Source organism: Ascaphus truei, chromosome 4, assembly GCF_040206685.1.
Source record: "Ascaphus truei isolate aAscTru1 chromosome 4, aAscTru1.hap1, whole genome shotgun sequence".
In the NCBI taxonomy this organism is placed as follows: domain Eukaryota; kingdom Metazoa; phylum Chordata; class Amphibia; order Anura; family Ascaphidae; genus Ascaphus; species Ascaphus truei.
The window spans coordinates 58,649,148-58,663,772 of NC_134486.1; the positions used below are offsets into that span (position 1 = coordinate 58,649,148).

Genomic DNA, 14,625 nt, shown 5'->3' on the forward strand with positions numbered 1-14,625 from the left:
GCAACCCTTGTTACATATCCACTCATATTCCATAACTCCTATTGGATTTACTATCTCCTATATTTTTTAATGTTGCAATCATTCTGACCCTATTCTCATTAGTAGGCAAAAGCCTATAGACCTGAGGACAAGAACAGGCTCCTTCCTCTTCACTGGATGTACAAACTTCCCTGGAACAACCATTCCTGCCAATTTTGCGTATTAGAAGCCTGTCACCTTTCTTTGGTATTTTCTCTTGGGTGGGAGAGAAACCATCACTTTTCTCTGGTATTTTCTCTTGGGTGGGAGAGAAACCATCTCCATTCTCTTGGTATTTTATCTAGGTCCTAAATCAATGGACAATGAAGTAAATAAAGTTGCCACTTTGCCTGTCAATTGTGTTTATTTTTTGGACTATGTTCTGAATATTCAAATCTCTATTCTTATATTATTCTACTTTACAATGAAAAATGCAGTTCCCTGTGCTTATTTCTTTTTATTTATTTGTACCATATAATACAATTTTGGCAGAATCAGGCGTCGGTTTCCATCTCTAGTTTTTTCCATACCGACCGATTGTTATACTTTTCGATTTAGTTCCTAAAAATTAGCCCTGAGCTGATATGAACGTGGCTGCCAAGCCCCTCGCACTTTGCGATGTTACAGGCCTTCAGATAGTCTTCTCACAGAAGCTAAGGAGAAAGTAGCTAATCTGATAACATTCTTTAACATCTTCAGCAAACATGGCACTCTTTCTTTTGCTGGGGTGGAGTAAATGAGAATAAACAGCAGAGGATGCCATGGGAACAGTCTACTATAGACTGGCAGCAACAAACAAAACAAAAATCAAATGAAAAGCAGTTAGGACAAAATGTTAAAATAAACGTTTCTCTGCTTCACATTGGGAGCACTTTCAAGATTCTCTGACTGGGGGAACTCCACCCTTAAGTGCAGCTTAAAAACAGTTTGAAATGCATTTTACAGCTCGTCTGTAAATTCAAAGTGATCCATAAATTGCAACTCTGTCACAGGCAGATAAGACACAAATGAGGCTCTTGTTAGCTCTCAAACTGTAGTTACAGTGCCATTGTGTTTATTTTACCATTAGCGAATAAAGTAAAAAACCTACATTGTGCAATCAATTGAATTGTTAATGACAATAACATGTGAGCACAGGTTCTTTCCAATCATACCTGGTGGATTTGTTGATTCTCCTGTAAAAGAAGATACAATGTTCTGTCAGAAGCTACAAATACCAAATGCAAAAAATGACTTAAGCAATATGATCAAAATGAACTTTTGTCAAAAGAGTAATTTTCATGTTTTCATATACTGAGTTATTAAAGGATAGAAACACTCACAGCCCTTGTAAGCTTACATGGCAGTTTTTGTTGAACACCTGTGAATGACCAGTCTATTAAGACAGTTCTACCTCCACTAGGCCGCACTTATATTGTTCAGTGACTGTTGACATTTCTTTACATAACAATTCTAAACAGCTATCACCGTTTAATGAACAAACTCACCAGGAGCATGCTACTGTAGCTGTTATATTGGTCTTGGAGAAGTGTGGATTTGATGTAGTTTTTTGTGATACCTTTTAATGAATGAACATGAGATTTCTTCATCACTGCAGCAGAGTGTGCAATTCTCACTACCTCATGTGTCTTTTCTTTATGTGTAATAACTTTTTCTGTACAGCCTCCTTTTCAGGGAGATTTCAAACGCAAGGTTTCTGCAAGTACTATTTTTGTGGTATTAATGCAGTAGAAAGGGAGAACTCAAGAGAGAAGTGACACACAAACAAGAAAATAAGACAAAGGGGATGATAAGAGTAGAGAGAAACGAAATGGAAGGGAAGGAAGAGTGCTTAAACATTAATCATAATTAATAATATTTTTAATGTCAACTCTATTTTGAAATGGTCATATACCTGTATTTTAACTCACAAAAACGTGAAAAGCTGGCCCTGGCTTATTTTGCTAGTTATTTTGAGAGCGATAAGAGTGAAAATGTGTTCTCAAAATGAACAGTTAAATATGTTTTTTACGAACATTAGCAGTTTGATCTCATAAAGTATATTTAGCATAAAGCATTTTTTAATGCAATACATTTTTTTCAATACTTGACCATACTGTATCATATTTTGTGCATGTCCGGTAAGGTTTATCTCTAGCACTGCGAATGGCCATTTTAGATTACAGCCCCCAAATTGTGTAAATCAGGGGTGAGCAATTATTTTGGAAGGCTGTTGACAAGCTTTGGTAAGCTTCGCGGGCTAATGTAGAGTCTAGGGGATCCAGTAGAAAGAAAAACGGAGCACAGCAGCAAAAATCGAAGCGCTGCGATACTATGACTAATTAAAACCAATTAAAAGATCAAGTGACAACATGGCATAGCATGAGTGAAGTAAGCAAATTCTAACACGTTTCGAACATTTTTCGGCGCTTCATCAGAGTATTGTAGCCCTTCGATTTTTGCTGCTGTGCTCCGTTTTTCCTTCTGCTGGATCCTCTGCATTTATCTAACAGCGTGAGGCACGCATTTGGAATGGACGGCATCAGGTTGTGAGTACATTTACTTCCTTACCATATAATGGTTTGTACACAGTGTGAGGAAGATTTCTAGATTCCTGGACTCCTTGTCAAAGTAGCTCTAGGGTGGTGCTCCACTTAGGAAGGGAAGCGGAAAGTGCTGTTTTTTAGCAGTCATTATCTGCATTATCAACCATTGGACATTATATCTACACCTTCCCTTTATTCTGAGCATTATTTCTTCATCTACAACCAGACTCCATGATGCCTTGATAGTCCTTTTCTTCAAGAAAGCTGATACCAGCTATCAGACTGTCATTTTGTATTCAAGATTTGGAAGCACTGATCAATGGAACTTTGTTTCTTTTTTGTTTAATGTAGAATCTCCATTGTCTGTGACCCGCAAAGCTTACCAAAGCTCCCCTCCTCCCCAGCATCTCCCCACTTGCATCTCCCCTATCCCACTCACTCTCTGCATCACTTTCTCACTCACTCTCCCTCCTTATCTTTTAATTCTTCCACCTCTCTCCCACTCTCAATCGCCTTCTCACTCACCTACTTCTCTTACCCTACTCTCCTATCTCACTCTCTCTTCTCTCCTTCTCCCTCCCTCACACTCCTTCTTTCACCCTCTCCCTCCTTTCTCCCCGACTCCCTCTCCCCCGGTCCCTACATGTGGTGCGGGTGACGGAGGCAGCGTCAGAGGCTGTAGCAGCTCGGCGGCGGAGGAGGAGACTGCAGCGCGGCTGGAGCCCAACCAGGCAGTGATTACAGAAGTTAAGCCCAACCACGGGTCAGTCCTAACTCCCATGTTAGGACCACTTGGGTGGGCTCCAGCCGCTCTGCTGTCTCCTCCGCTGCCGCTGAGGTGCTGTGTGTGTGTGTGTATGTATATGTATATATACAGCTAAACCCTGTTATAACGCGCCTCGTTATACCGCGATTCGGTTATAACGCGGTTTTCCCGTGGCTCCTGTTTTTTTTTAAAAAAAAAATGTAAAAAAAAAATCTTTAAAAATTTTTTTTTTTTTTTTTCTTTTTTTAAAAAACGGGAGCCACGGGAAAACCGCGTTATAACCGAATCGCGGTATAACGAGGCGCGTTATAACGGGGTTTAGCTGTATATATACATATACATACACACACACACACAGCACCTCAGCGGCAGCGGAGGAGACAGCAGAGCGGCTGGAGCCCACCCAAGTGGTCCTAACATGGGAGTTAGGACTGACCCGTGGTTGGGCTTAACTTCTGTAATCACTGCCTGGTTGGGCTCCAGCCGCGCTGCAGTCTCCTCCTCCGCCGCCACATTTTTTTTTGCACACTGCACACACTGCACACACTCACTGCACACACACTGCTCATTGCTCACACTGCCACACTGCACACACACTGCACACTGCACACTGCACACACACTGCTCATTGCTCACACTGACACACTGCACACACACTGCACACTGCACACACACTGCACACTGCACACATACTGCACACTGCACACACACTGCTCATTGCTCACACTGCACACACTGACACACTGCACACACACTGCACACACACTGCACACACACTGCACACTGCACACACACACTGCACACACACTGCACATTGCTCACACTGACACACTGCACACACTGCACTGCACACTGCACACACACTGCACACTGCACACACACTGCTCATTGCTCTCACTGCACACACTGACACACTGCACACACACTGCACACACACTGCTCATTGCTCACACTGCACACACTGACACACTGCACACACACTGCTCATTGCTCACACTGCACACACTGACACACTGCACACACACTGCACACACACTGCTCATTGGACACACTGCACACACACTGCACACTGCACACACACTGCTCATTGGACACACTGCACACACACTGCACACACACTGCACACACACTGCACACACACTGCTCATTGCTGACACTGCACACACTGACACACTGCACACACACTGCACACTGCACACACACTTACAGACACTCACACACACTCACACACACTTACACACACTTACACACACTTAGACACACTTAGACACTCACAGACACTCACACACACTCACACACACTCACACACACTCACACACACTTACAGACACTCACACACACTCACACACACTTACAGACACTCACACACACTTACACACACTCACAGACACTCACACACACTCACACACACTTACAGACACTCACACACACTCACACACACTTACAGACACTCACACACACTCACACACACTTACAGACACTCACACACACTTACACACACTTAGACACACTTAGACACTCACAGACACTCACACACACTCACACACACTTACAGACACTCACAGACACTCACACACACTCACACACACTCACACACACTCACACACTCACACACACTCACACACACTTACAGACACTCACACACACTTACACACACTCACAGACACTCACACACACTTACAGACACTCACACACACTCACACACACTTACAGACACTCACACACACTCACACACACTTACAGACACTCACACACACTCACACACACTCACACACACTTACACACACTTAGACACTCACACACACTCACACACACTTACAGACACTCACACACACTCACACACACTTACAGACACTCACACACACTCACACACACTTACAGACACTCACACACACTCACAGACACTCACAGACACTCACACACACTTACACACACTTACACACACATTCAGACACTTACACACACTCACAGACACTTACACACACTCACACCCACATACACACACCCATATACACACACACACTTTCTCTCCCATATATACATACACACACACACTCTCTCACTCTACACAGACGGGGGGTGGGGTCGGAGCAGAGGAAAGGCCGCGACCAGCACCACCACCCGCTCCCCCCCCTCCTCCCGCGCAGGCAGCAGGAGCACCGGGGACAGCGGTGGGGAGAAGAAACCCCCCGCTACCACCTCCATGCAGGCAGCGGGATCTGAGGTAAGCGGCGACCTGAGGGACATCCCCGCTCCCATCTCCTGCCCCGCGGCCTGTCCCGCGGTGACAGGGGGAAGCGGGGACAGGAGGGACATCCCCGCTCCCATCTCCTGCCCCGCGGCCTGTCCCGCGGTGACAGGGGGAAGCGGGGACAGGAGGGACATCCCCGCTCCCATCTCCTGCCCCGCGGCCTGTCCCGCGGTGACAGGGGGAAGCGGGGACAGGAGGGACATCCCCGCTCCCATCTCCTGCCCCGCGGGCTGTCCCGCGGTGACAGGGGGAAGCGGGGAGCGGAGGGACATGCCCGCTCCCATCTCCTGTCCCGCGGGATGAATATGCGCTAAAGCGCGGCGGCCATTTTTTTTCTCGCGACCCCGTTAGTAACGCGGTGGTCTCGGGGTGGACCCCGAGACCCGCGTTATAACGGGGTTTAGCTGTATATATCAAATAAAAATATCACTTGTGAACACATTCACGTGTCTTAGATAGGTCTGCAATCCTGCCTTTCACCATTATCACCTAGCACCATTATCACCTTCCACTGCAGCAAGGGATTCTGGGAAATGACATGCAAATGAGCACACCGTGTCATATGTGTATATGTATACATGTATGTACACACATACACTGGCGACACACTTTATTCGAGCTCGGCTAGTCCCACGAATTCGGGTATACCCGGGTGTATTGAGGTTTATGACTGTTTTCTGCCCGAGTGCATTGAGGTATTTTCCGGCAGGGATTGAAGCATTTTATTCCCGCTGGCTGCAATACTGCACAGTACATATATATATACTGCATTACAATTCATGAATTTATGCCATCTGGTAGACACGCGAAGCATTGCAGCCTATTAAATCCTAATCATTATCATTTAACAGATCAGCCGCCCGTCAGCCAGGCATGAACCCAGGCTGGGAAGGCAAATGCAACGGGGCTTGTCAGAGGTGAGGAGCGGCGCATTCCAGGTATCTGCCAGGTACATACCGGGTATTTGCTCGAATAAAGTGTGTCGGTGCAGTACACATGTGTATACATTTATATACTTATATATGTACATGTATGTACAGTATGTATACACTTTGTAAGTCCTTCTTACCACATGATGAATCGTCAGCGCTTTTGTACCGGCAGGCACATATGAACGAGCCAGGAGTATTGATGCATTCGTACTTGGCATTTCGACATGTTGATAACGTCTCACACTCATTGATATCTATATACCAAGATAAAAATAAAACAAACAAATAAACACATTACATGAACTGCCCTGTTTATGTGTTACACTAAGACAGAGAGTTAAGGAATGGGGAAAATGGGGGAGGAGAGAGGGGTGTGACGATTAATAAACCCCCAACAGGATTGTAAGTGGATACAACTTAGTTAGTTGCAGATACTATAGTTATACTTCCCATTACATAAAGAAAATAATGTAATTAATATTTTGGGGGTAAAATGAAGTTGCTAAGCAGAGTAGTAAGAAAAGATGGGGATAAACCCTCCATGGGAGGAATATAAAAGGAGCAGCACAGGGGTTTAATTAGTTCTGCTCTGGTTGCTGTTATTGTTGCTGCAGAGAAAACTGCTGCACCTGAGTCCTGGCCCCAAGGGGAGTTAAGGGGAGTTAAGGGGTTAAATCTCTGTTAGGCCTTAGTATGTTACATATTATCTCATTACATCTCGCCTGCATGTGCATGAAATCGCTCACGCTTGAACAGGCGAGCCTCAGCGTCCGCGCGGCTCAGCACGGCTCCATTTTCTATGGACGCAGCCTAAGTGAAGACCACCCTTAATCTGCCCAGTAACAGGGGAGGAGTTGTAACATCCATCCAAGGGTATATAAGAAGCTGCAAAGGCTTCTGGTCCTCAGATCCCAGGAGGAGTTTAGAGGGCCCTTAGAGACCAGTTTTTCAGGAAAATTGTACCACAGCAGGGAGGGGTTCCCAACCGCAGGGCTTAGAAGGAGACCTGGGTGGGACTGCAGAGAATTACTGGACGCAGGTGTCTGGTTCTGGTCTCAGGCAGAGCAAAAGGCTTCCAGAGGAAGATGAGCTGCTACAAACATCATGGTGTGAGGAACTTGGAGTGCAGGGATCTGAAAGATTCTGAAAACCGGTCCTGTTCACATTTAGTTACCTGTTAAATAAAGTTCCTCAAAAGTTCCTGGTGCCCTCTAATTTTATTCACTCATCACCAAGACCCTGCAGAGACCATTCAGCACCCTGAGGGTAAGGTAAACCGCTGAATATCTTTTATACACACTTGGGACTGTTTCTTTTGGTGTGATCCATTTTTCCCTTAGCCGGGGGGGGGGGGGGGGGGCGATAGCGGTGTTACAGTTGTTTTAACATAAAGATGGTCATTGTTTTACAAAGTAGTCCCTATGCGTCCCTGATGGTACAAGGAGCCTGAGAGTGTCTGGATGTTACCGAGTAGGTCAGACCCTGAGACTGGCAGTATAGAAACTCAGGGTACCTTTCTTACCTATGACTCCCACTCACATAAACTCGAGGGGGTTATTCATAAAAATGCCAAAGTTAACATTCAATAAACTGACTTCACTGGGAGTTTCCATGCGATAGTCCCCTGATAGGCAGTATCGCAGTTTAAGGAATAACCCCCTAAGATGCACAGAAAGTCTGATTACAATAATTTTACAATATACTGTAATAAACACTACAAGTCTATTAGATGTGTAAGGACAACACAATTCTTACATGGAGAGGATGGAGCACATGTTTAGCTGCACACCAACAAAGGAAGGGTATATGGCAAGACTAATCAAAAGCATGAATGTGATGAGAAAGAGTGTGTCAAACTTCAACCAGGATTCATTGGTAAGAAACTGGCAATCCTTAAACTAATCACTTGAAGAGGCAATCCAAGCCATTTGTTTTGTTTTTTCCCCCCATTATTTTTAATACAGAATTGAAGCATGGGTTCTCCAGAGCTGAACCCCATTCATTTCAGCTTCGAGGACTCCCTGCTTCCGGAGGTACTTACCTCTGTAGCGGATGCCGAAAGTCATGTCTGCTTTTCAAAGCTGCTGGGCCCTGCGGGCCAATAGCAAGCTGCGACGTCATCCGGTGGGGATTTCTATTGGCCCATGGTGCGAGAAAGCGGAAAACTGCAGAAAGTTGCAAAAGATACCTGCACCCCCTTCAGAGGTCTGTATCTCGTAAGCATGGGGTCCCCAGAGCTGAAATTAATGGGTTTCAGCTCTGTAGACCTGCTGCTTTAAGCCCGTATATTTTTTTTTTTTAAATGATGGGTAAAAAAAACAAACCAACTTGAATTGCCTCTTTAAAGCACTTGTGTCCCCCGGAGATGCATTGCAGGCCTCACGGCTGTGGCAACTGCGCCATTGCAGAGAAAAATAAAGCATTTATTTAAAACGCCAAGATGCTCAAGGAGTCACTTAACAGAACTCCGTAACATCACTTCTCTATAATGTTGCAGTTTCCTATTGACCATAAGAGAGGGGATGACCCCAGTGGCCATATTGTTCTCACAAACAATTACTTTGTTTGGGAGTTTCAAACGCTCTGTCTGCCACTGGGGTTCCCCAGAGCTCAGTGAAATATGGTTCACAATCATTATTAGTGTAGCCCTGCTTCCTATCGAACACAGACCACTACCATGTGCTATATAACCTGTAGGCTCACAGGGCCTAAGCCTCTGCCACGGAGAGCCTGGGGTGCTCACAATACTTATGACTTGGTGCAGCGCCTCCACCTGCGATAGCTTCCGCCCTAGGGGAAGTGGGTCTTCGCAGGAACTTATGTACATGAACACACACACGCACAGCAATATACCGTAACCAATATGTTTTACTTATAGCAACCAGCAACGTAATCACAGGTGCCCCTCTCTAGAGGAGACACTACTACCAGCGTCCTTGAATGCTTCCATGTACAGCGTCCAGGATTTCTTCTATGCGGGGAAGATTGTACTGGTCCGGTACTGTTCGATTGTTGAGGGTTCGGTAGTCTACACATAACCTCACCGTCCCATTCTTCTTTCGCACTACCATGATGGGCGAGGCGTAAGGGCTTTGTGACTCTGTAACGATTCCGGCTTCTTCCATTTCATGGAGGGCTGCGCGTACATCTTCCACGTCCCTGGGGGCGAGCCGACGGGAACGTTCCCTGAAGGGCTTGGTATCAGTCATCCGAATGGTGTGTTGGGCGTGTCGGCTACACCCCACATCCATCTCTCCGGTAAAGAATACTGGCCGTCTCTCCTCCAGCTGTACTCGCAGCTGCTCCTTCCAGGTATCCGACAGTCCGAACGAGCCAAAGTCGAAGTCGAGCGGTGCTCCGTGATCTTCCACTCGGGCAGCTTTTACTTGTACGACCTCATTCACCGAGCTAACGGGCTAAATCCGAAAGATTTTGGACCATCACATAAATTCGACGGGGGATGGCGGTCGGCCAATCCCGAAATTCCGGTATTAGCCGATATCCTCGGCGGACATCTTCTTCGGGCGTGCTTTCGAGAGAAAAGAGCTGCTCCTCGCCTACTCGTTCCGCATATGCACACCAGGCGGGTACCCTCTGCGTTTCTCCCGGTAAGAGCCGGGTCAGCCCTGCCCGGCTGCAGAACAGCAGTCCGTGGTCCTCCGCGGGGGCCGGAGGGGAATATCCGGATCCACCTGGACCAGTTGTAGCTGTAGGCTGGACATGGGCAGTTAGTTAGTTTCGTGTAGATAGGCCCGGATGACGGCTTGTACACATTCGTACCCAGGATGATTGGATACTTTGGTGTCTCTTTGGGTTCCGGACACACCAAGGCGTCCACCTTCATGGGATGCGACTTCCCAGTGTTGAGCGGTCACTATGCCATCAATAGGGTAGTCGTCATTGCTCAGCCCTCTTACTTTGATATGCCCTGCCAATTTCAGAGGACGCTTCTGGAGGTGTCGATCGTAGAATCCTCGATATATGATGGTTACTTGGGATCCTGTATCCAGCAGGGCAGAGGAGTAGATACCGTCTACTAGTACTCGGTTCAGCGCTACTGGCCCCACGCGGTTACTCTTCGGGTTCGTCGCCACTTTGGGTGGAAACAGGGGCTTCTGGGCTGGTCGCGTATACACCACATATCATGGCCTGGGGCGTGAACTTCTTGGGTGACGGGCTCCGTTGGCGAGAGTCCCCCATCCGACAATCATAGGAGATGTGTCCCTTTTTCCCGCATTTATAGCAGGACATATCTCGGGATGTGGTACGGCAGTCATACGGAGGCGAGGTTCGGCCAGTGTATTTCGGTCTCCCCGGGCCTGGTTTATCCAGCGGTTCTTCCTTCTTCTCAGCACTCCCTTTGGGTTTTAGGGTTGCTGGCTGCTTTAGACTTCTGTGGGGAGTGAAGCATGAGATGCGTTTATGTCATGTCAGACGAACTTTGTTGTATACTTGTTACAATGCGGATGTAAAAAACAATATGTGGGGCTAACAAGTAGAGCCTTAAAAATCCGCATTTTGGAACATTTAAGGTTAATTAAAAACAAAGACATGACACATCCGGTCCCAATACACTTTAACAACTGTCCGTTGGGTTCTGTAGAATATTTCCAATGTTGTGCAATTGAACATATAGCCATACCCCCTCGGGGAGGTGACAGAACCAAGCTCTTACATCAACGAGAGGCGCATTGGATTCATACATTAAATACGCTACAGCCCAACGGACTTAATGTGGATTGGGATCTGCAATGTTTTCTATAAATCATATAGATGAGTTTACTTTGGGGAATGCTTATGCTAATATACAATTGTCCTCTCAACTACAGAATGTACAGTGTGTTAATTTGACATTACTATTATCCTCCGCTCTGTCTTTTTCTTTTTTCTTTTTCTTTTCTTTTCTTTTCCTGCCCTCTATTGCCACCGGACGGAGAGTTTGAAAGCGGCAGATATTGAGGGGCGGTAGGCTCGAGGACTACTAGATCTCGCCGACAATCTACTAGCAAGGTGTTCCACTTAGCATCTTGATCTATGAGTACGTCTACCAGGCGGGCTTTGGCAAAACCCGGTAGTTGTCGTAAGGCCGTTTGCAATGTCTCTAAGGGTAAGGCCATGGGTACTCGGGTCACCGCCACTGCGCGGCGGGTGGGCGTGCGCATTTGTCATGCCCAGTCACGTATTTCTTGACGCGAAGGAAGGGCCATGGCGATATATATATTTATTTTTTTCCTTGGGGGGCACCCAAGGTCTAAGATCTCAGCAGCTCCTCCAAATGTAGCCCTGCTTCCTATTGAACACAGACCACTACCATGTGCTATATAACCTGTAGGCTCACAGGGCCTAAGCCTCTGCCACGGAGAGCCTGGGGTGCTCACAATACTTATGACTTGGTGCAGCGCCTCCACCTGCGATAGCTTCCGCCCTAGGGGAAGTGGGTCTTCGCAGGAACACGCCCAGCAATATACTGTAACCAATATGTTTTACTTATAGCAACCAGCAACGTAATCACAGGTGCCCCTCTCTAGAGGAGACACTACTACCAGCGTCCTTGAACGCTCACTCTCCCTCTCCCTCCACTGGGTGATCCCACCCCGTGTCCAGTTCCCTCTTGGAATATGTTCCCCACCCCCCCCCAAATGAGTCAGTGGATGTATAAGTGTGTGACTGCACAGCCACCGTGTCCTGGAGTGAGAATGGTACCGTTGGTGCACTTGACGTTTACCTGCCGGGCACTCCTGTACCCGGTTCTGCAAAGGATCGGCGAGGGAGTAGATGACATCACCTGTAGGTGTCCGGGGCGATCCCACCCAGACACGCTGCGACTTAGTAGCGGGGCCTGGTCCCAGGCCTCCCGCGGATTTAGAACTGTCCTGGTTTGATTCGTAGCACAGTAAGGGGATCCGGAACCTGACTATGGCCAGTCCCTATCTCCGCTGCACGCTACTGGGGCTCAAGGTCTAACTGGGCCTGGGGCAGGCGGCCTAGGTAGGGGCAGCTGCCTCCCTACACCGGAGCTCCTTCTCCTTCCTCCGACAGCTAGCTCTCACTCCTCGTGCGCCCCCCCACTTCATTTTCCTCCCTCATCTCATACCCGATTGGTTCTGGCGCGTCACGGGGGAAACGCGGGGGCTGCTGGGACCCTTAGTCCCCTAACTCCCCTCCTCCCCTAGCTCTCCTCCTTCGCGGGCTTTTGTTCCTGCACTGCGCATGTGCAACCTCCGGCCGGACCAAGTCTGCGCTGGCGCCAACCTAACATGGCGGCTCCCTCTGCGCGGAACCTCCATTATCGGAGTGTTCCCCAGGTGCACATCTCCCACCCCACAACACAATTGGAGCAGAAAACGGGGTCCCGGCTACATCAGTTTGGGTATTTAACATTCCTATGGGCAATAAATATTCTAATAGGTTCTCCTTTAAAGTCTCTTTGCAATGACTTATCCGTGATCTATAATTATAGCTCCATGCACAGAAGAAGCTTTATCTGCATGTTTTGACAATAAATACCTAATTGAAAGCTAAAGCTAATGCCTAACTCCCCTAACAGCTACAGGGCCCTACTATCAACATTTTAGCACACATTGTTTTAATCAAGGCTTTTTCATACCTGAGCAATTTTTCCCATTGCCAGTAAATCCCGGTTTACAATGGCAGGTATAATCATTATTGCTGCTAATGCAATTAGCATTTTCATGGCATGGAAATGGATATGGTGGCAGACAGAAATCTAGAAGTACAAATATCACAGTCAAATACATTTAAAAATATTAGTAAATGTCCAACACAGACCTTCCATCTATTATCCCCAATACTACTATATTTGTTTTCAGTGACTACTTTGTATGGTACTAGTTCATACTGTCATTAAGGCGGTGAGTATTGCTTTTGAATCTGCCTTTTTTAAGTAATTTTATAGAATAATCAAATGAAAATTAGTGGTGTAATTTAGTGATGGCTTAAATGGCCATATTTAATAAGCATGAAAAATGCAATAGTGAAACCCCCTTTAAAAATATTTGTTTAGAAATAAAATACTTAGCAGAGCTCTACTCATGAATCATTCAGCATGTTGTTTATTAATGAAACATCAGAGAGTACACCGTTTCTGGTCCAGTAAGGACCCTTCATCAGGCTTAGGGGGTGGGGGATACGGTTTAACTATTGCATTTTTCAAGATTACATTTGGTTATTTTTATCCCATTGTCACTAAGTTGCCCCAAATATTTTTCTTCAATATTTAATAAGCAGTTCTACGTCATAAGACACTTCCCAGTGTCAGAAGGTACCCTACGTGTCATTCACATGGAGGTGTCTTATGGGATAGAAGCGCTTAGTTAAAATGGTCCAACATGCATTATCCTTATCTCAAACTATTGAAAACATGAATACTAACAATGATATAACTTTGGTATATGAAACATTACTAGGCATTATATTGTGTTGCTGTTTTTTCTTTGGTTCACCGCCTCAGCTTTGCTAAATCCCCATACCTTTTTATAAGCCCTAATTGATCAGGGTTTCCCCTTTGACTGCCAAGTCTTACATCCCCATACACTGCGGTCAAACTTTAATAGAAGGAAGGCAGTTGTCGCCTCACAAATAGCGATGGTGACCTAGGGTTGATGTTTTTCTTTTTCCTCACTGGAGCCAAATTCTTATAGTCGAGTTCATGGATTGGTGGCAGTAATGTTTTATACTCTCACAGGTCCCTCACAATATCCTGTGAAGTCACTCTCCTTTGCTGGAGAATATTTTAGACCCATTTATTTGAATGGAGGTGAACTCTTTTCCAACACAGGGAAAATGTCTTCACAGCTTATTGATTAGGGGTTACAGTATACTCTTCATATCAGGTTAGGCACTAAAAAAAATTATATTACTAATCATTGAAGGGCTATGTTATCATTCAATGTAATCAATCATATTCAGACACCTTCCGTACTTTATCTACTATATATTTCTGAAAGCACTGTATGTCTGCGTCCCTAGCGGCAATCTCATTGGTCCCTTGGCCTGCCCGCCCCCGCACCTCTCATTGGCCTGAGGCAGAGTGACGGGCAAAAAAACACACACACACACACACACACACACCACCCCCCCCCCCCTCACTCTCCCCCGTCAGTTGGACCGCAG

The 14,625-nt window shown here is 46.3% G+C and overlaps 1 protein-coding gene across 1 annotated transcript in view; it reads right to left on the minus strand.

Moving 5' to 3' along the window:
• Positions 1 to 14,625, minus strand: part of LOC142492254 (uncharacterized) — a 74,211-nt gene that overhangs the window by 15,108 nt on the left and 44,478 nt on the right. The window contains exons 15-17 of the mRNA XM_075594925.1: positions 13,100 to 13,219; positions 6,630 to 6,746; positions 1,173 to 1,193 (exon numbers count right to left, since the gene is read on the minus strand). Coding sequence (XP_075451040.1) covers positions 1,173 to 1,193; positions 6,630 to 6,746; positions 13,100 to 13,219 — 258 coding nt within the window. The remainder of the gene's footprint in view (positions 1 to 1,172; positions 1,194 to 6,629; positions 6,747 to 13,099; positions 13,220 to 14,625) is intronic.